Genomic DNA, 20687 nt, shown 5'->3' with positions numbered 1-20687 from the left:
CATTGTTAGCAGCCTGTAAACAAAGACCAGCAGGGACCACCAGAGTGTCTGTGTTTAATGATCCTCCCTTTATCCTAAAATTAAAATTCCTGACACGTCAAAGAGACGCCCGGTGAGAAGGGTTTCCTGAGACCGCCATATTTTCCAGCCACAACCTGGATCCCTGAAATCCGTACATATTTGACAGCTAGGTAGACCGCCACAGTCAACAAAAGCGGATATCCTAGCCATAATCATCCCATGATGCAAAAGTTCATAAAAAAGTATCCATAAAAAAATTCTTGTAGAAAAGTCGGGATCGTCTGCCTATTACCAGTGGAGCAGTAGTCACCCACTTATTTTAATGGTTGTAGTCTCATTATAACAAAAGGAAAGCATTCTGATTTGTTTTACACCAAGCTGCTCAGCATTTACATTGATACAGTGTTGCTCTTTCTACAGTAGATTTTTTTTCTATAACATTAAAGGGAATTTTCAGCAGGTTTTTGCTATGTAATCTAAGCGCAGCATAATGTAGAGCCAGAGACCCTGATTCCAGCGATGTGTCACTTACTGGGCTGCTTGCTGCAGTTTTGATAGAATCCCTGTTGTCATTGCTGTAAATGTAGAAGTGGTCAGAATGCTGAGCTGTGTATAACCCCGCCCACACCCCTGATTGGCAGATTTCTGTGTATACTGACAGCAATCAGTGGTGGGGGTGTGGTTATAGAAAGGAGGACTACATGGCATGTGACACCTAGTCCTCTGGTGATAATCTCCTGCTGATAAAACACTGATTGTATTGAAACTACAGCTGAGCAAGTTACAGATCACTGGAATCAGGCTCTCAGATTAAACAGCAAAAATCTGCTGACAGATCCTCTTTAGGTTAGGTGCAGACAAGCAGGTATTCGCTCATCCGAAAATATGGTGGTCTGCACGAGCTCTTAGAAGGGATCATCTGAAGTTAGGAAACACGCTCCTAAACCTTGCCCTTCCTTTCCATAGGTGCGGTGTGTGGCCAAGCGGTGGGGTTGGGAGCTACGAGACCAGAAATAGCCTATGGACAGGGGTGTAGGAGGCCATGTGGTTGGGATGGAGAAAACTTTTTTTTTTTTTCCCCTGATCATACACAACTCCTTTTAAAAAGACAAATACCATAATATCATCACCCCTAGAGCCAATTATCTCCGGTCTTCTAAAAGTTCCTAATACTGAAAATAAAACCACATGAAGCAATCCGATGTAATAACCCGTGATACAACCAGAGAGGTGACATAGCGGAGAAGGAATGGGCGCTCTGTACATGTCTGGATTACGACAGACCGGCGCCGTAAATAGAATTAGACAACACAAGTAACAGACAGACTAGACTATGTGTAATAAAAATCCCCCCATCCCCCCAAAAAAAGATAATATTTCTCCTGGCTCTTCTACAAGGAGATCCAGGGATAGCACTTTGTGAAAAGGAAAGAGAATTGCAAGTGATGACTGACTAACTGCAAATTAGTTGGACAGTCCACTCCTCTATCACGGCCAACGCATCGACATAGGAGGGGGCTGCTCAGCTATTGAAACACTCACTCAGCCAGCCCCCTTTACACACAACACTGGTCAGGTGGCAACAAAGGACGTCCATCACAAGGCTGAAAGTAGGACCAGACAGGACCCAGGACCATTGACGACACCTCTCTTAGTATAATTATATACAGATGTACAGATTTCAATTATAAACATTTTTTTTTTCAAGTGGACAAACTCTTTACGGATTCTTGTAACTTTAGTTTCCAACTTGTCATATTATACACGGTGCAAAATTCCATTTGTATGGAAACAGATTTAGCGTTTATCACAGCAGAAAAATGGATACTGTCCACAGCAACCAATCAACTTTTGCTTCCAAAAACGGCTTTTGACAAAGCCAAGCGCTGCACTGTTCACAGTGACCTCAATAAGCCGTCCGTGTAAAGTGCCCTCAAATGTAAGAGACTCATTACAGCCGTTATCTGCTTTGGTAAATTATTTAAAGGCAATCTGTTATCAGGATTTTGCTATGTAAACTGACGGCAGCATAATGTAGGGGCTGAGACCCCGATTCCAGTGATGTGTCACTTGCTGGGCTACTTTCTGCAGTTTTGATAGCTTTCTTTGTTGTAGATGTAGCAGTGCTCAGAATGCTGAGCAGTGTATAACCCCGCCCATACCCCTGATTGGAAGGTTCGTCAGCAATCTGCCAATCAGTGGTGGGGGCGTGGTTACAGATTAGCTGGACTGCCTGGCATAAAAAAAACTGAGTCCAGCAGTGATAATCTCCTGCTGATAAAACACTAATTGTACTGAAACTACAACACAGCCTAATAAGTGATACATCCCTGGAATCAGCGTCTCTGCTTCTACAATGTGAAGCTGTCAGATAAAATACCAAAAACTCACTGACAGATTCCGTTTATCTCAAAAATGTTGTAGGAATTTCTTCATTGGCTTATAAATAACGCCAGGAATTCCATGCGTCTTTCATAAAGCCAATTATGTTGCCTTTTGGTTTTAAATTCATATACTTTAATATGCTTTTAAGGTGTTTCTAATGTCTGCAAAAAAATAAAACCAAGATAGGAAAACAGCAAGACCCTCCTTCCCCATTACAACTTTCACTCTCTCCCCCTCCATAAAAAAAAAAAAAAAAAAATGCTGCCCACGCTCAGACAGCCCCAAATTCAATGAAAATCTCTGGCCCTCCCCAATACACGTCAGCAGCTGAAATCCAAAAGCCTCAAGTTTCCATGCTGGATCCTCTTGAAAATTCGTTTGGGGTTTGGCATAGGTAAATGAGGCGTGGAGTGAAGCCTGGCGGTGATTGGTTGCTGCAGGCGGCAATGCTTGTGGCATAGTGAAGACGTGCCGGATCCGTGCAGCCGCCATCACCTATAATAATCCTGGTATAGACGTGCCGGTGTGTGAGGGCAGGAGCACATGGACACCGCTGCCCGTCTGATTGCAGTAGGATGGCACTCCTTCACATCAATTAAAGTTGCATAAATAAATAAAATTCCCCATCACACATCGGTCTCTTTCCCCTCCACGAGTATGTGAGTTGGCTTTGCTCTGAGGCAAGCGCACAATATAAAGTCAGAAACATTGTGGCTAAACAGAGACCGGCAGGGATGAAAATACTGGTAGAAAAGGAGCATGAATGAGACTGCGGCGCAGTACCCCACCAACAGCTGCACAACCAGCAAGGGGGAACAAAAATACTCAAAGCCGTCCTCTTTATAAAAATACCAGAGCAAGATCAGGGCGGCGTTCTCCAGCAGTCTGATGGTGTAATGGACGCTCAACCTTCCCCAGTTCTGACTCTGATCGATTAAGTCCCTGTCGCTCAGGTTGAGCTGCACCGCTGACCAGCAGAACATGTTGATGGCCGAGTAGAGCAGCGTGATCGTGCCCAAAACGGACACCGTGCCAAACAAGCTAAAATTCTTTTCCACGTTCTCTGGAAGGCTGGATCCACTCCTCCAAAAGTTCACCCATGGTAAAAGGAAGAGGGCAATCAAGTTCACCAGCGCCACGGCTGCCACCCAGGCCTTCAGGGCCGAGCAGAACAGCACCAGCACGGTGACACGGGTGGCGATCTCCAGACACCGCCAGGTAATGATGCACAGGAAGGCGGGGACGCTCAGACGCACCTTGTAGTCATCGTACTTGATCTGGATGGCCAAAACGTTCAGAACCAAAGCACCGTAAGTGGTTGAAGCCAGAGACATGGCCATGAGGACGGCTGCGGGAAAAAGAAGAAGATGTCATTCATATACAAAACCAACAAGAGCACTTTTTATGAACGTTACACCTTTGGAAACTTTGGTTTTTTTTTACTGAAATGCATGAGATTGAGTTTAAAAAATAAGTTTTGCGCTTGGGTTTCATTAAAAACGTTGTGTTGTTTGCCTTCTATAACCTCGGTGCTGTCTATTGCTGGCTGCAGAATGAGGTAACTGAGAATTAGTCAGCCAGACCTCTTGCTGTCTTCTTATAGCTTCTCCTGCTTTGTGGCCGCCACCATTGTCAGAGTGCTCGGCAGCTGCTTAGAAGAACCCATGGCTGCTGGTTTTTGGCACAAGGTTAGAGGAGGCCGGGTTTTTATAAAGCTGGAAATTTACATCACCTGGCCTTTCCCAACAATGATGGTGAACAAGCCATAACCCTAATAGGCTAATTAAGGTCTGAAACCTTGGTCAAAATTATCAAAGCACACAAATCTCCAAGGGTGCACAAACTTTTCCATCGGCCCATTTTTCTTTTTGTAATTTTTTTAAATGTAAAAGATGAAAATATATATTTTTGGCCTAAAATACAAAGGAAATGTGTCATCTGTAACTTTATGTCTTTTTGAGATCATTCCATCTTCAGCTTGCTTAACTGTTCACAATAACAGTAATATTGACCAGGGGTGCACAAACTTTTACATGTCACTGTACACCATATTAACCCCTTCACAAAGCAGAAAGTTTCTGTTTTTGTGTTTAGATATTTCCTCATCTTCTTCCAAGAGCCATAACTTTATTTTTCTGTCCCCATAGCTGCATGAGGGCTCGGTTTTTGTGGGATGAGTTGTACTTTTGAATGACACCATCCCTTTTACAAATGGGTAAAAATTGAGAAAAACAACACATTTCTGACATTTTGTGGTAAAAATTACCTTGTAGCATGATTCTGCTCATCAGTGTGATTGCGGTGATACCCAACATGTCAACGGTTTTTATATTTTTAGTGGTAAATAAAAAATAAATCATAAGTTTTGGGGGATTGTGTCGCCATTTTACGAGACCTGGAACGTTTTCATTTTTCAGTTGATGGAGCTGTGTGATGGATTATTTTTTGTGGGGCGAGATGACGATTTTATTGATACTGTTTTGGGATAGATGTAATGTTTTCATCGCTTGTTACACCATTTTTTGTGGTATTGTAGCAGCAACAAAAAAAAAACCATAATTTTGGCATTTTTGATTTTTTTTTACGTTTACTGTGTTTATAGATCATTATATTTAGATTTTGATACATCTATATCTATATATCTATATATACACACACATACATTATTTAGTTTTTGAGGCGGGATTTTTTGTCTTTTTTTTGGTGTCATGTTCTAAATAAAGCTGCTTTGTTTTGATACATGTCAATTATATGGGTTTTTTAACTGAATATTCAGATTACACAGTGTTAAATAAAATAAAAAGCGCAGTGGTCAGATTTCTATAAATCCCATCCACTTTGCTGGATCTGTAAGACGCTGCGTTTTTTTGTACAGCGAAAATACACAACATCAAAAACTCATGAGAACTGAAACTACATATTCTTCGGTCACAAACCTGTATCTGGCTATAGAAAACATGAAGCCAAAAAAATTAATGAAGATGGAGCACGAGAACGGCGGGCGCAGGTGTGCGAGCGAGAACGGCGGGCGCAGGTGTGCGAGCGAGAACGGCGGGCGCAGGTGTGCGAGCGAGAACGGCGGGCGCAGGTGTGCGAGCGAGAACGGCGGGAGCAGGTGTGCGAGCGAGAACGGCGGGACACACCGGGCGGCAATGTCCCCGCACAGCGGCAGGATCAGAGGACGCGCCAGGTACCAAAATCAAAGGATGAGAAGAACACCAGAGACTCCATAGGAGCAAACCCTGAAGGATCAATTTCCAGGCTGTAGGGCATAACATGCAGCCCACCAAAGTATGTCGTGCGGCCCGCGGAGCTCTCTGGGAGACGCCGCTAGCAGGAGACGCCGCCACCGGGAGAAGCCGCAACCTCCTTCCTAAAGTCAAATGTATTTGAGTCTTTCAGGTGTGAATACCTTGAAAACTGCAGCTCTGGGACTGAGCAGCTCTCATCTGTCCCAGCCCCAACAGGATGAGGTCAACACGCTGCAGACGTCATCACACTGCTGCTGGCGCCGGGCCATACGGGTGCAGGCACTGGTAAGCGCTCCAGCAGGCAAAGGTGAAAGGCTTGTTTTGTGCTTGCTGTTACTTTCCAGGGGACATTATGAGGCAATGGGGAACACTCTGGGGGACATTATGGAAAGGGGTAGTATCGGGAGATACTATGGAGAGGGGCAGTGTGAGAGGGATATTTTGTACAGGAAGCACAGTGAAGGGTAATTATTTATTCAGCAGCATAGCATGGGAGATATTTATGGGGCAGTATAATAATACTTTTATTACTAAGGCACAGTGTCAGGATGTGCTGCTGAAGACAGAGAAGAGGAAAGTCTGCATAAACCAGCTGTGGGTGTAAAAGCTCATCATAGCGTCTGTACTACATGGAAGACAAAAGGGATGGGAACAACTCCAATCAGAGAAGATGTCCCCTATAAAAGTACCTGGATGCAAACATTTATTTATCATACTAGGTATCAAGTGCTGTGGTTCCTGTATGGTCCGCAGTCTGATGATGGCTGGTAACAACTCCCAGCATCTCCTTACTATTGTTAAGGACATACTGGGAATTGTAGGTTCAAGCAATACAATTATATATGAGGCTGACCTAACATTACAATTGATCGCTCTACTAGTGGTATATATTTACTGACTGTGGTTCTGGCGCTGCATTCATGTACTGATGGTAGTTATGATGCTGCATTCATGTACAGATGGTGGTTCTGGCACCGTATACATGTGCTGACAGTGGTTCTGATCTTGTACACAGCTATCCATATTGCGCTTCATGATAAAATTTAAAAATCCTCAAAATTTAGAGATTTGAGATTATGAGGCAGATTTGGCAAGTTTCTGCTGCCAAAACTCAGTTGATGTTGGTGAGTATTCATACTGATTTTTGTTTTTTTGGAGTTGAAACTCTCTAAATCCTCCTTAAATACTGAAAACTTGGTTCTGGTGATGTATTAATGTACTGATGGTGATTCTAGTGATGTATTCATGCAAGTACCCCTTTACATTTTTTTTGTGGCCCTTGGGATTGCTTCAGTATGGCAATGTGGTTCTTGGATCAAAAAATGTTGTGTGCCCCTGCTGTAGGGGCATGCGGGAGGTTGTAGTTATGTCACAGCTAGAGAACCATGAATTGGAGACATCCTGTAAAGCAATTCTTACCTCGTGCTGCTGGGATATATCTCTGTAGCACACAGATGTACAGCTGCAGGGTGAGCTGCGGTGTCGAGCCGAGGAAGGCCTGAATAACAGCCGTGCGCTTGAAGGCATTGCGGTGCGTGGCCAATCTTCTCAGCGAGTGGCCGACTTCACGCTCTTCTTCTTCGGACTCTCCCCAGCCACGCAGGTGTTTTTTCCGAGAGATGCTCACATACGGCTCTTCCTCACGGCCCATCTGACAGTAGACTACCAGGGCTTCCACACACCTGGGGGACGGTGAAGGGAGACACCATTGTTATCAGCTGGAATACTTTCCCGGAGATTTAGGCTGAAATTAAAACATTGGAAACTATCGATAGTCATCAGTTTTCTACAAGTGTTAAGCGACGCGCAGGGGACCTGGATGGTGGGACTAGCCGAGGCTTGTTACATGTCGCTGGCATAAATAGGTGGTCACACTCGAGTCATACCTCGTATAGAGGCGGCGAAACCTCTTAGGCTGAGGCTATGCGGCAACTGACCACGACAAAGATGGCGTGGCCAAGGACGGCGTGGCGTCACTGCTACATCTCAGCGCAATACAAGCCAATGGCGTTGCATTTCAACCCCTAGTGTACTGCGGTAAGCAAATTGCAAAAAAAATCCAACCTGGTCCGATTTTGCTTGGTACCCTAGGGGGTCACACGGAGACCTCATTCACTTGTACTGCAGAGATGTAGCAGCGACTCATAGCGATCTTTGGCCGCACGACCTACCGGGCTGCTGGACGGATACCTCCACTTTCTCAGACAGTACACGGTTTGCCTATTTGCTATTGAATACAATATAAATGAATCACAATAAAGGCACCATACACATTAGGCCAATATCGGTCGCCATTGTTACTTATACTTATCTTTTAAAACATGTGAAGGGAAAGGCCTGCTATGCTTCAATAAGAGGGGCAGTTAAGAGAACCCCTTTAAATACATTTTCCCTTGATCTTTCAGCAGTATTTGCTCATGTGAATAAGAAGGTCTATAACACCACGTTACGCGGCTCACTAAGTGGTCAGACGGGTTTTTCCTCTTACGCTTCCGGGTCGCTCCTGAGCAGAGGACTCGTTTTGTTTTGCATTCTCTTAATAAGGATCATCTAATATTAAATCTCATATAATACGATCAAATGTTCTCATATAATCAGATAATACAGCTCAGTAAGCTCCAGACATCTGAATAGAGATGTTCATGCAATTATATTAACATTGGAGATATCCTAGTTTACTAGAAGAAAACAATGTTAGCATTTGGGTGTTGTCCAGATCCCTGATGAATCTTCTTCTGGTGTGTACACTGGCCTAGCACAGCACAGATAAGTTTGGCCAGTCGTCTAGAAACATCAGGGAACAGGTAATAAGAGAGCGGCGGCGCCTCCTTCCTGCCTGACGCGTCACCTAGGCTCATCACATGAACATAACGAAGTGGTTGTATTTAAAGGGGATTTGTCAGCCGGATCTAGGGGCCGAGACCCTGATTCTGGCAATGTATCACTTGCTCGTGTGCATGCTGTCATTTTGATACAACTCTGCTGCAGATGTAGCAGAGCTCCAATACTGAGCTGTGTGTAACCCCGCCCACTCCACTGATTGGCTGCTTTCTGTGTACATTGACAGAAAGCTGCCAATCAGTGATGGGGGCAGGGTTACACAGAGCAGCCGGACTAGATGGCATGAGACACCTAGTCCTGCACTAATAATCTCCTGTTGATAAAACACTGATTTTATTGAAATAGCAACACATAGCTTAGCAAGTGACACAATACAGGAATCAGGGTCTCTGGCCCTGCATCATGCTGTTCTCAGATTACCTGGCAAAAACCTGCTGACATAGTCCCTTTAATAATCTGCTTTTGGACTTGCACAAATCGGAAAAATGGGGCACTTTTATCCCAGTTAGAAGAGAGCAGCAGTTTGCATGCCTGACCACAACTTCATTCAGTCTCTATCGGGCTGCGGAGCGCTGTGTTTGGCTTTCTGCAGCAATCTCTTAGAGAATCAACGTGCAAAAAAGCAGGAAAAAAAAAAGAAGTGGTACCCACCACTTAAGTATATGCAATACTTTTCTTTTTTTCAAAAATGGTGCAGGATACACTGTAGAGACACAACAGCTGGGAAACGGCTGTTTCGCATTTAATTACGCTTCATCTGGCCCCGGCATAACACCTCTTAGGCCTCCTCTTAATTTTACCCGCAATGCTGAAATTTACATACCCAATTATAGCAATCACAGGAGAAGTTGGTATTTCCCAAACATTTTCAAAAGGAATCACGATACATATAGTTACAAATCATATTAAAAAGTATATGCCGATACAAGAAGGCGCTTAATTCATTGCCATGGTTTAAGCCCAAGGGACCCAACGCTTCTGCCCTTGCAATCCACGGGACCGCGTTCTGCAGTAATCTTTTTTGGCGATTTTCCCCCTCTGTTGGTATTTGCTGTAGATCGGAGTTTGTGTGGGGTAACCCCATTCATGCAAACTCTGGGATTGTACAAGGAAAGTCGCCTCAATGCAATTAGTATGTAGGAACTGTCATACGGTAAGGACTCTAATATGAGGCGATGACCATCAAAGCCCTGATTGATGCTCCATTTATTCTCTATGGGGCGGCAGAGCTTTCTTTTTTTCAGCAGCCCAATAGAGAATGAATGGAGTAGAGGTCGGGCGTCAAATATGATGCTCAATTTTGTAAAAGGTATAAAAGTGCCCCCGTTCAATGGGGGGGTCCTAGCGGTCAGACCTTCAGTAATAACTTTGTTTCACCCCATATCCCTTTTAAACTTACAGTGCGAAGACCACCAATATACTTACCATACCCCATTACATTAACTACTCTGTGGTATAAAAAATATCTACATGACCCACAACAGTGAAGAAATCCACTTGGTGTTGATACTATTTGCAATGTTACATGCCTTATTCCATAAAAACAAATCCAGAACTATTTAAAAGGAACCTGAGGTGTTGAAAATGGAGTCTGATCTGTGGACAGGAGGTTATAGAGCAGGAGGAGCTGATCAGTATGAGACGTGGGAAAAGTTTCAGTGAAATCCTTGGTGTTATATGGATGAGTCCAGTGGGCGGGGCTACTAGTGATTGACAGTGCTCCCTGTATTACGCATAATAAATATCTGTGCACTTGCAGCACATCCAGAGTCACATATGAGCAGCAGGGTCCATGGGTGCCCAAGGAGTTCACTTGTGCAAATCACAATATATAGCAAAAAGACTGCGCTCCTCCAGGAGATTAAAAAAATTCATCATTAATTCATACAAGTAGCTAAAAGCAACGTTTCCACCCACCTTCTTTATGACGCTTGATGAAGACCTGGTAAGGTGAAACTTTGCTTTTAACCACTTGCATGGAGCAGTAAAGAATTCTTTTTACTATTTCTTAGCTGCATGTAAATTACAAAAAATAATAAGTAATGGTGGAACAACCCCAACACTTACACTTCAGAGACCCCTTACCACGGTATAGGATACGCGGATAAGGTGTCGACAGGTTTCCTCTACAGGCAGTTTTTCCATTTTGCTTTAGTTAGAGAACATGGTGGAAAAACAAACAATAGCAGAACGTGTCGACTATTTCTCCATCTGAACTAATAATGATTTACCGCGAGAAAGAAAATCATTTGTAAGGCTGGGTGCCCACGTAGCGTTTTTCAAGCGTTTTTGATGCGGAATTTCCGCAGCGGAAACGCTTGTGAAACGCTAGGTAATCCGCACCCCATGGTCCCCAAGGGGATTCCGCATGTTCTGTGCATATGCTGCGGATTTTTCCGCAGCGTTTATGCTGCGCTCAAAAATCCGCAGCATGTCATTTAATTTTGCGTTTCCGCAAGCAGAATTGCCTTTGTCCAATGCATAAAAAACGCAAGACAATTCCGCATGTGGAAAACGCGTGATAAACGCGCGAAAAATGCGCGATAAACGCGTGCAGAATTCCGCATGCGTTTTTCCGGGAGAGGACTTGCAGAAATGAAGCAGAAAATTTCTGCTTCATAAATGCAACGTGGGCACATAGCCTAAGTGTATTACAGCTGAGCAAACACCAAGAAACACTGGCTGTGCAGCACGTAAAATATCAGAGGCGGCAGGGTGTCTGTCACAGCTCGCCACGATAGCGAGGAGCAGGTATCACGCACCTGTCCTACTCACTGAGCCAGGTGCCCACTACACTTATACAGATATCTGTAGATGTGACCTCCCAATATGGAAATGAGTGGAGCTCATTACCACGTGCGTGTTTTTTACCGGCATCGTGAATGAAAGGTAGCAATACAAGTCTATGGGTCCTGAATATCCCAGACAGCACATGGATGGCATCAGTGCACAGACTCCGTGCTGTCAGTCATTAACACTGTAATGGATAGGAGAAGCTGTGAAACTTATTTATTCATACGTGAAAATCACTGGCGAAACAGTGATGGTAAAAAACTGACGCCCGGGCCAAACAGTGATGGTTATAAAGGACACCAGGGCCAAACAGTGATGGTTATAAAGGACACCAGGGCCAAACAGTGATGGTAAAAAACTGACGCCCGGGCCAAACAGTGATGGTTATAACGGACGCCCGGGCCAAACAGTGATGGTTATAACGGACGCCCGGGCCAAACCGTGATGGTTATAACGGACGCCAGGGCCAAACCGTGATGGTAATAACGGACGCCAGGGCCAAACCGTGATGGTAATAACGGACGCCAGGGCCAAACCGTGATGGTAATAACGGACGCCAGGGCCAAACCGTGATGGTAATAACGGACGCCAGGGCCAAACCGTGATGGTAATAACGGACGCCAGGGCCAAACCGTGATGGTAATAACGGACGCCAGGGCCAAACCGTGATGGTAATAACGGACGCCAGGGCCAAACCGTGATGGTAATAACGGACGCCAGGGCCAAACCGTGATGGTAATAACGGACGCCAGGGCCAAACCGTGATGGTAATAACGGACGCCAGGGCCAAACCGTGATGGTAATAACGGACGCCAGGGCCAAACCGTGATGGTAATAACGGACGCCAGGGCCAAACCGTGAAGGTAATAACGGACGCCAGGGCCAAACCGTGATGGTAATAACGGACGCCAGGGCCAAACCGTGATGGTAAAAAACTGACGCCCGGGCCAAACAGTGATGGTTATAACGGACACCAGGGCCAAACAGTGATGGTAATAACGGACGCCAGGGCCAAACCGTGATGGTAAAAGCAGACACATACGTCAGTGATCAGCCGGGAAAGATGCAGGCTCAGTGAGCAAGCCCACATCGAAGTCAGGGAGCTGGTAGAAGACTTACCAGTACGTCATATGCCGGTAAGGGGGTTAAAGTGGATCTGTCTTCAGATTTCACTCTACAACATACATACATTATTTAATAGATCTCCGATCAGCTGAGGCTGGTGTACTTACTAAGAAAACCAAATTAAGAATGGCAGAATAATCCTAATATGAGCATTGTACGAGTCCAGACTCATAACATGCTCATTTAAAAATCAGGCAAGAAAACTCAATAAGGATTATACAGCCATCCTGACATGGATTATCAAAGTAGTCACACCAGTCTCAACACAGGTTAAATGAGTATTTTAAAGGTGTGGGTATCCAAATTTCTGTTTGGGTCACACTTTTAGGGAAGAGTCACACGGCCGATAACTCAGACGAGGATCGCAACACAATGCTCGGACTGGCCGGCAGCTCTCTCGACTAGAGCATGAGGCCGTGTATTTGTATGCAGCTCTCATGCTCGGGTCAGGAGATCCGCTGCCAGTCCGTGCAGTGCGATCCTTGTTCGAGTTATAAGGCCGTCTGACTCTTCCCTTTGCCATTTAACTTTTTATGCCTTTTTTTTTAAACCTTGACGCAAAATTGAATGAAGGCGCCTGCGTGTACAAAGTGCTGGTTGGCTTTTGACAATGTACTGGGTGTGTACTTTTAGAGCGTATATGGTTATGGGGGTTTAATATAAATTTTTTATTTTAACGTGTCAAAAAAAAGGTTAGAAGATTGTTCTGGCTACCAGAATCGGAAAATGAAAAAAAAAAAAAAAAACCCAACAACTTAAAAACACCCGGCAGTGAAAGGGTTAATGTCTACTACCCAATGCTGCAGATGGTCAAGCCGGCATGAAACTTCCCTTTAAATAACATGAGAGCTGCACATACATTTTACAAAGGTGTAAGATGAAATCCCCTGGAGGTTCCCACTATATTTGTTCCCATGGAAGCCGCAGCCACCACTTCTGTCATTCAGCCCAGAGATCTATGTAGTGTCTAGAAGAATCAGCAATGCCGGAGCTCGGGACCAGGCTGGAACACGACATGTCCATCAGATACATGTCACACACAATATAAAGGTCACACTACAATTACAATACAGGCAGCAGAAAGAAGAGCTACTATTTAGCTCCGCACAAATACTGTGGCAGGCAGAGCGGCCCACTGGGAATCAGTCCGATCAGACGGACTGTCAGTCCGGGCCTGCTTCTTCTGGACCCAACAAGTGTCTCCCTGGAATAAGCAGAGCTGCTGGGTCTTATTAGACCCAGATCAGCTCTAATAGTTACTGTCAGGACAGGAGCCCTGTCCCTGTAATTGGGGTCCCCGATGGAGGCTTCAGCTACATTGAAAAAAACTATACAATGAAAAATTGAGTTTAAAACTAAAAAAAGAAAAAAAAAACACCAAGTCTTCTGCAGAACTCTTATTGAACACACAAAAAAATGTTATAGCTGTTAAAAGCGGAGATGCAAAGAAAAACCAATAGCTAGGTGGTCTATAAATGGGTTGTTCAGTGAACATCAGTGGGGGTCCTGGAGGTCAGACCCCACCTGCTGGCTGAATGAGTAGATGGAGGCCCAGGGCTCGTCAGTGAGGACACGTTGGGGTGCTGCCAGCTCTGGTCGCTGAGGGTTTGATAACACACAGCCTCAGCCAAAGATTTTGAATTGCCCTCGGTGGATTATTTTCCTGAGAAGAGTTGAACTTTGATAAACACGTTCTGCTTTTCTTTTTTTTCTTCCCGGACGTATTAAGCAAGTGCTGAAAGAAGATAAGGGCGCGCCCAACGGCGGAGCACGGAAACAGCAGCGGCAGCATTGTCCGTGCGCCGTCCACATGTGCGCACGCTGCACGACAGATCTCCGCTTTACGAGTCTGTGACACAAGTCTCCATGGATCCACACTGTCCTCTGTACCTGATTGTATACAGAAACGCCAAAGGAAAATTATTAACCCCTTGGAGACTCTGACATTTTTTCACTTTCATTTTCTTTCCCAACAGGACACAATCAACCAAAGAATGAGCAAATGCTCGTGCCTCAGGTGAATTCATTTAAAGTTGCTTATACATCGTTCTCGGCAGCACGTCGACTCGTCCTGATTAAACAGGGGATGTGCTGCCGAGAAGTATGCAGGAACGCATTGCACTTGGATACACCTCACGGAGGACGGTCCCTGGCTTGTCAAGTGCTCCAGCTCTCCTTCATAAACTCCCCCTAACGCCTCCCTTTAAATGGATGGCCCCGTTGTCAAGATGGGCTCGAAAAGCACAACACAGTTCAGAGCCTATGGATGGCATAACACCCCCTCGATATGACCTGCCACAACAACAGGCATATAGAGGATCGCACATTACATACTTGCAAATGAAGTTCATAAAAAGTTTTCTAAAAATGAAAAAAAACAGAGCCACAATAGCTTTTTTTTGGTCACCATAACTATCTCCCAAAAAATGGAGTAAAAGTGATGAAAAAACTTCATTTATCAAAACTAGGTATCAATGAAGGCTACAGGTCATTTAAGAAAAAAAACGGATGGCCGCACAAAGACATGAGCTTTCCTTCTAAACAAAGCCAATATTTATTATTCCTGTAATCATATCCACCCACAGAACGCTAAGGTGTCATCTGTACCCCACGGAAACACCATAAAATTAATTAAAATGCGGAAATTTTCAATTTCCCCCAAAACCTAAGATGTTCCCCAAAAATGATACCAATAAAAGAAAGCAACTGCTCCCATCAAAAACAAGTACTAATATGGCTATGGGGAAAAAACAAAATTAGGGATTTTGAAATGTAGATTGACAATGAATAAATAAAAAATTGTTCCATTATTAGGCAGTAAACTAGGCTGGATGTTAAGGGGTTAAGTGTATGGCAATAATCCAGCAATATAATCCGTACTAAATACCAAATAACTGCCCATGACTGATATGTGGTGATCTGCAGAAAGCTCCTGGTGCCCGCGCCGAGGTCATAGAATAAAGACTGTCACATAGGAGGTCGTACAATACCAGCGTATGACGCGCCCGGCGCCAAGTGGAGTGCGGCCCCTCTGTGAACATGGATGTTTTGCCCATAGGATTAACCCAGAAATATTGCACCTGAAGCGTTTATTCATAGAGCATTGTGCTGCATTGGGCCTCATTCAGACGGTCGTTTTTTGCGTACCAGTGCTATCCATGGTTTTCACTGTGTCTATGGGGCCATTCACATGTCCGACTTTTTCCTCAGACCGTGTGGTCCGTGGAAAATAATCGGAGACATGTCTGATTTTGATCAGCAATGCAAGACAATGGGTGCATGAAAAAAATCTGACTGCACTCGGGTGACATCAGAGCGTGATCCGATTTTTACAGACTGTCAGAATGGAGGAGAAATTGTTTTTTTTTTTAATTTCTTTATTTCTCCATGTATGAGAAAATTGGGTGACATTCAGACCACACTCTGTTCAAAATAATTGATCAGATTTTCTCGTACGTGAGAAACAAATAAAAAGAAAACAAAAACAACGTCTGAATGAGGCCTTACACTTGTGGCAAAAAGTTTTGAGGCTGACACTAATTTTGGTTTTCCCAAAGTTGCTGCCTCAGTGTTTTAGGCTGTGTGCCCACGTAGCATTTTTCAAGCGTATATGCTGCGGAATTTCCGCAGCGTAAACGCTTGAAAAACGCATGTATATCCGCACCCCATGGTCCCCAATGGGATTCCGCAAGTTCTATGCACATGTTGCGGATTTTTCCGCAGCGTTTATGCCGCGTTCAAAAATCCGCAGCATGTCATTTAATTTTGCGTTTCCGCAAGCGGAATTGCCTTAGTCCAATGCATAAAAAATGCAAGGCAATTCCGCATGTGGAAAACGCGTGATAAACGCGCGAAAAATGCGCGATAAACGCGTGCGGAATTCCGCATGCGTTTTTCCGGGAGAGGACTTGCATTTATGCAGCAGAAATTTTCTGCTTCATAAATGCAACGTGGGCACATAGCCTTCAGCTCTTTTCTTCTACTGTTTCTCTGGTTACTGAGGAACAATTATAAAACATTTCATAAGTTTTTAAACTTTCATTGACAAATCCATCAATATTTCCAGTGTTGCCCCTTATTCTCCAGACTTCTGTCCTTCCCCCCGGCAGCTGGATATCGGCTTCTGGGCCAAATCCTGACTGATGGCCGCCCATTCTTACCTATTCAGTGCTTGCAGTTTATCACAATTTCTATGTTTTTCTTGGGTGCTTTTTGAAGACTGACCTCAGGTCAATCACACGGTGATTACTTTTTGCTTGCAGATGTAAATCTGCAGTTGTCAATTCCTTCATTGCTTTTGCAGATTGCACCCATAGTAAGGCTATGTGCCCACGTTGCATTTATGAAGCAGAAAATTTCTGCTGCATAAATGCAAGTCCTCTCCCGGAAAAACGCATGCGGAATTCCGCACGCGTTTATCGCGCATTTTTCGCGCGTTTATCACGCGTTTTCCACATGCGGAATTGCCTTGCGTTTTTTATGCATTGGACAAAGGCAATTCCGCTTGCGGAAACGCAAAATTAAATGACATGCTGCGGATTTTTGAACGCGGCATAAACGCTGCGGAAAAATCCGCAGCATGTGCATAGAACTTGCGGAATCCCATTGGGGACCATGGGGTGCGGATATACATGCGTTTTTCAAGCGTTTACGCTGCGGAAATTCCGCAGCATATACGCTTGAAAAATGCTACGTGGGCACACAGCCTAATAAGCGGGAAAAAATCTGCAGCAAAAAAGCGCATTATTCCTGCCAAGAGATGCAGAAATGTCTGCACCAAATACTTACCGTGTGCACAGACCCTTAGGAGACGCAGGCAGCTCACAGGTTACTGCAGCTCCTGACTATCCCGTCCCAATAGACCCGATACTGCAGAGCACAAAAGCACCAAGTAACTGCAGAGATGTCCACCCCTCCGAAAAATGTGTGCTATAAATAGTGCTGGCTGACCTGTCACCCTGTGGTGTCACATACTAAGGGGCGGCCGTGCTCCAATATCTCAGCACCCAGACCCCCGGCTGCACCGATGTCAGGCCCTGCAGCCGGTGTCACTATTGGTGTTTTGCAAGCAGCAACCACAAAGTAGAGACCAGAAGCAAAATCTGGAAAGTCGGCCGGAGAGCAGAGAAGAGAAATCACAGCGGGCACCACGGCTTTATGCCATCCAGACTCGCTACCAAATCATATTGGGGCCTTGATGAGGCCTTTTTGAATAGAAGCCAACGCAGCGATCAGGAAATGGAAGTGATTGACAGCTCTGCAGTCATACCGGGGAGCACAGGATAGCTCCGCCCACTGGACTCCTACCCATACAACGCCAGGGGCTGCAATAACTAAAATGTAAATGTTACTTAAACGTCCCACAATCCTGTCTACCAGTCGGCTCAGCGACCATATCCCACAGCTGCCCAGGGATGGGCGGTGCAGATAGTGGATGACAGCACAGCGGCACACACACCAGTCCTGATATCAGCTCCATCCTCCTCTGCGCAGGGGCGCCCGCGACGGACCCCCGCCCTCCTCTGCGCAGGGTCGCCTGCGATGGACCTGCAGCTTGTACAGGGCACTCACAGCACCAGCAGAGGAGCTGAGCAGACACTGAGGAGAACATGTCAGGTAAGAGAGGAGGAAGCGGGCTGATGAGGGGCACACAGCATTGTCTTCTGGAGGAGAGGCCGCCATGATCTCACCTACCACCCCACTGCGATACACATGGTGGAGATGACATTCAGCACTTACCGCACTGATCGTGGGCAGCAAGGGGCGCTAATGTGCAGGGGTGGGCAATGGGGGCATTTATGGCTGCTCAGGTCAGTACATAGGAGGTGAGAATAACCCTATAACTGCCATCACCAGGAGACCCCCCCCCCCCCTGCCCTACCCCCAGGGGTGCGCGATGACCTGCGGCACATCCTGAACGCTGCGCTCTCCTGTGCTGGAAGGGGGCAATGTATTGTACGAGCGCAGAGCAAGTCTGCGACTCCGGCCACCACTGATAGGCTGCAGAGGTGGCCGGTATCCTAGGCAATGACTAGTAAACTATAAGATGAAAGTCCCAAGAACAAAGATGATTTTCAATAAGGAGAAAAGTGTAAAGTTGATTGTTTTTAGAAATTTGAGAAAATGAGACAACGCCTTGTAGAAATATGGCCGAGCCAGCAGAGCGATCACCGGAGGACGGCGAGTGCGGTCACGCTCCTGTGCACCAGGACACAAGCTGCACTCACCAAGACTGGTGTAGGAACAGTCCTGGTGGGCAGGAGGACCCTGTGTGAAAGGTGTGCGTGCTATGTCTGCAATGTCTCCACAGCTGGAGGTGCCTCAGCAGTGCTCCCTGACAATGTGCGCCCTCCGCCCCGCAATGACCCGCGCCCTCCGCCCGGGAGTGCCCGATGCCGCCGACCCGTGCCCTCCGCCCGGGAGTGCCCGGTGCCGCCGACCCGTGCCCTCCGCCCGGGAGTGCCCGGTGCCGCCGACCCGTGCCCTCCGCCCGGGAGTGCCCGGTGCTGACCCGTGCCCTCCGCCCGGTAGTGCCCGGTGCTGACCCGTGCCCTCCGCCCGGTGCTGACCCGTGCCCTCCGCCCGGTAGTGCCCGGTGCTGACCCGTGCCCTCCGCCCGGTGCTGACCCGTGCCCTCCGCCCGGTAGTGCCCGGTGCTGACCCGTGCCCTCCGCCCGGTAGTGTCCGGTGCTGACCCCTAAGCCGGTGCATACACCCACCTGATGAGCGGCCCCAGCTGCAGCAGGTGCAGGAGCAGGACGAGCGGCCGGTCCCTGCCCAGGTCCCGGTGGATGAAGGTGAGGGTGAGCTGCACCATGATGGACGGCACCAGCATGAAGACGATGGTCAGAGACATCCACACCGCGTCCTCCGTGCTCTTGTACTCCGCGATCACCACGCAGGCGGCCACGGTCTCCGCACAGAAGAGCAGCGTGGAGGTGAGGATGCTGAGCGGCGGGTGGGTGCGGGAGCGCTCGGACACGTAGGCGCCGCTCTCCGGGCTGTGCGGGCTCTCGGAGAGGCTCTCCATGCCGCCCGCTCACTGAGCGCAGCGCTCGGCGGTCCTCTCGCTGCAGGCGGTCCCCGGCCGGCTCATGTTACCGGCAGCAGGAGACAATGGAGGGTGGGGAGCCGCGCGCCTGCTGCTGCTCCGGGCGGCGCCGCGTCCTCCGCTCTCTGCCGGTCTGTGCTCGCTGTGCTGATCCACAGCAGCAGGTGTGTGCGCCTCCGCGCCGGGTCCTAGCGCCCGCCTTCTCTCGCTGTACAATGACGTCACAGCTCAACAAGTTTCTGAGAAGTTTGTTTTTGTTGTTGCAATTATTTTATTTCTCCTTGCATTAGTGAAATACTTAAGACATCATAGTGCACGGCCATTTATGACTGCTGAGAAGCGACGGTGTAGATATGGACAATGAACATGTTAAAGAGAACCTGTCTTTGCTCAAAAAACAGAGTTAATCACCTTATAACAATCCCTGAGCTCTCCTCATTCTGCCGCTCTTTTCTGTTTTGTGCTGCGTTGCTCCATTGCAGAGATATTCACATTTGTATCTTCTGGAGCGCAGTATGTGAAATCTCTGCCCCAGAGAAGACTGAAGAAACGCAGAGATGTCACATACTGCGCTCCAGAAGATACAAATGTGAATATCTCTGCAATGGAGCGACGCAGCTCAAAACGGAAAAGAGCAGCAGAATCATGAGATCGGGGATTGTTACAATGGATTTAGCTCAATTTTTTTGAGCAAATGACAAGTTCTCTTTAAGTGAGATCTGTACTTTCACAAAACTTAGCATGTGTCAATAGTACAGGCAAATATAAGAAACCATGTCAGATATTTGATCAGAGAAATCTGCTTCCTTCCCACTTACCTGGTCCTCTCTCTGCTTTCTGAACTAGTCACCCACTCTAACAAAAAGAAAAAGCTCTAATCCAACTGGATTCACATCTACACTGCTCAGTACTGCTGTGTAATGTCCTCCATGCTGCTGCTTGTCTGTGTGAATAGATCCTAAATCCCCTCTGTGCTGTACTGTATATATCAGAGATTGTAGCAGCTCGTCTCCTCCCACCAGCTCAGAGGGAATTGCAAATGAGAGAACCTGTAGAGAGTAAAAATGCAGGATACAAGTCATGTAATGGCTGGATATAGGGCTATCCCTCTTGTACACACACAAAGGACAGCTGGTTTTGGAAAATTTCCTGAAAATACAGTTACCCTTTAAATTCCTAAATGTAAGGCTCTGGCCGATAACTAGTGATTAGTGTTGAGC

General features: G+C 46.4%; 1 protein-coding gene across 1 annotated transcript; it reads right to left on the bottom strand.

Annotated features, from left to right (window-relative positions):
* Nucleotides 1–986: 986 nt before the first annotated feature.
* Nucleotides 987–19676, bottom strand: XKRX (XK related X-linked). Its single transcript, XM_073639669.1, has 3 exons — nt 19136–19676; nt 7077–7339; nt 987–3754 (listed from the first exon to the last, which is right to left on the bottom strand). The coding sequence occupies exons 1-3, from the start codon at nt 19444–19446 to the stop codon at nt 3033–3035; spliced, it is 1296 nt and encodes a 431-aa protein (XP_073495770.1). The 5' UTR covers nt 19447–19676; the 3' UTR covers nt 987–3032.
* Nucleotides 19677–20687: the final 1011 nt, after the last annotated feature.

This window comes from Phyllobates terribilis, unplaced genomic scaffold (assembly GCF_046119375.1).
Source record: "Phyllobates terribilis strain yellow unplaced genomic scaffold, ASM4611937v1 Scaffold_7__3_contigs__length_470593459, whole genome shotgun sequence".
Taxonomy (NCBI): domain Eukaryota; kingdom Metazoa; phylum Chordata; class Amphibia; order Anura; family Dendrobatidae; genus Phyllobates; species Phyllobates terribilis.
This window is presented reverse-complemented; position numbering and strand designations above follow the sequence as displayed.

Bases quoted from the DNA above. Each gene is read 5' to 3' on its own strand.
- XKRX (XM_073639669.1), bottom strand. From the start codon at position 19,446: ATGGAGAGCCTCTCCGAGAGCCCGCACAGCCCGGAGAGCGGCGCCTAC. The intron at 7,340-19,135 runs GTGGGTGTATGC...ACCGTCCCCCAG, and splicing joins CAGCTGGGGCCGCTCATCAG to GTGTGTGGAAGCCCTGGTAG. The intron at 3,755-7,076 runs GTAAGAATTGCT...TTTTTCCCGCAG, and splicing joins ATATATCCCAGCAGCACGAG to CCGTCCTCATGGCCATGTCT.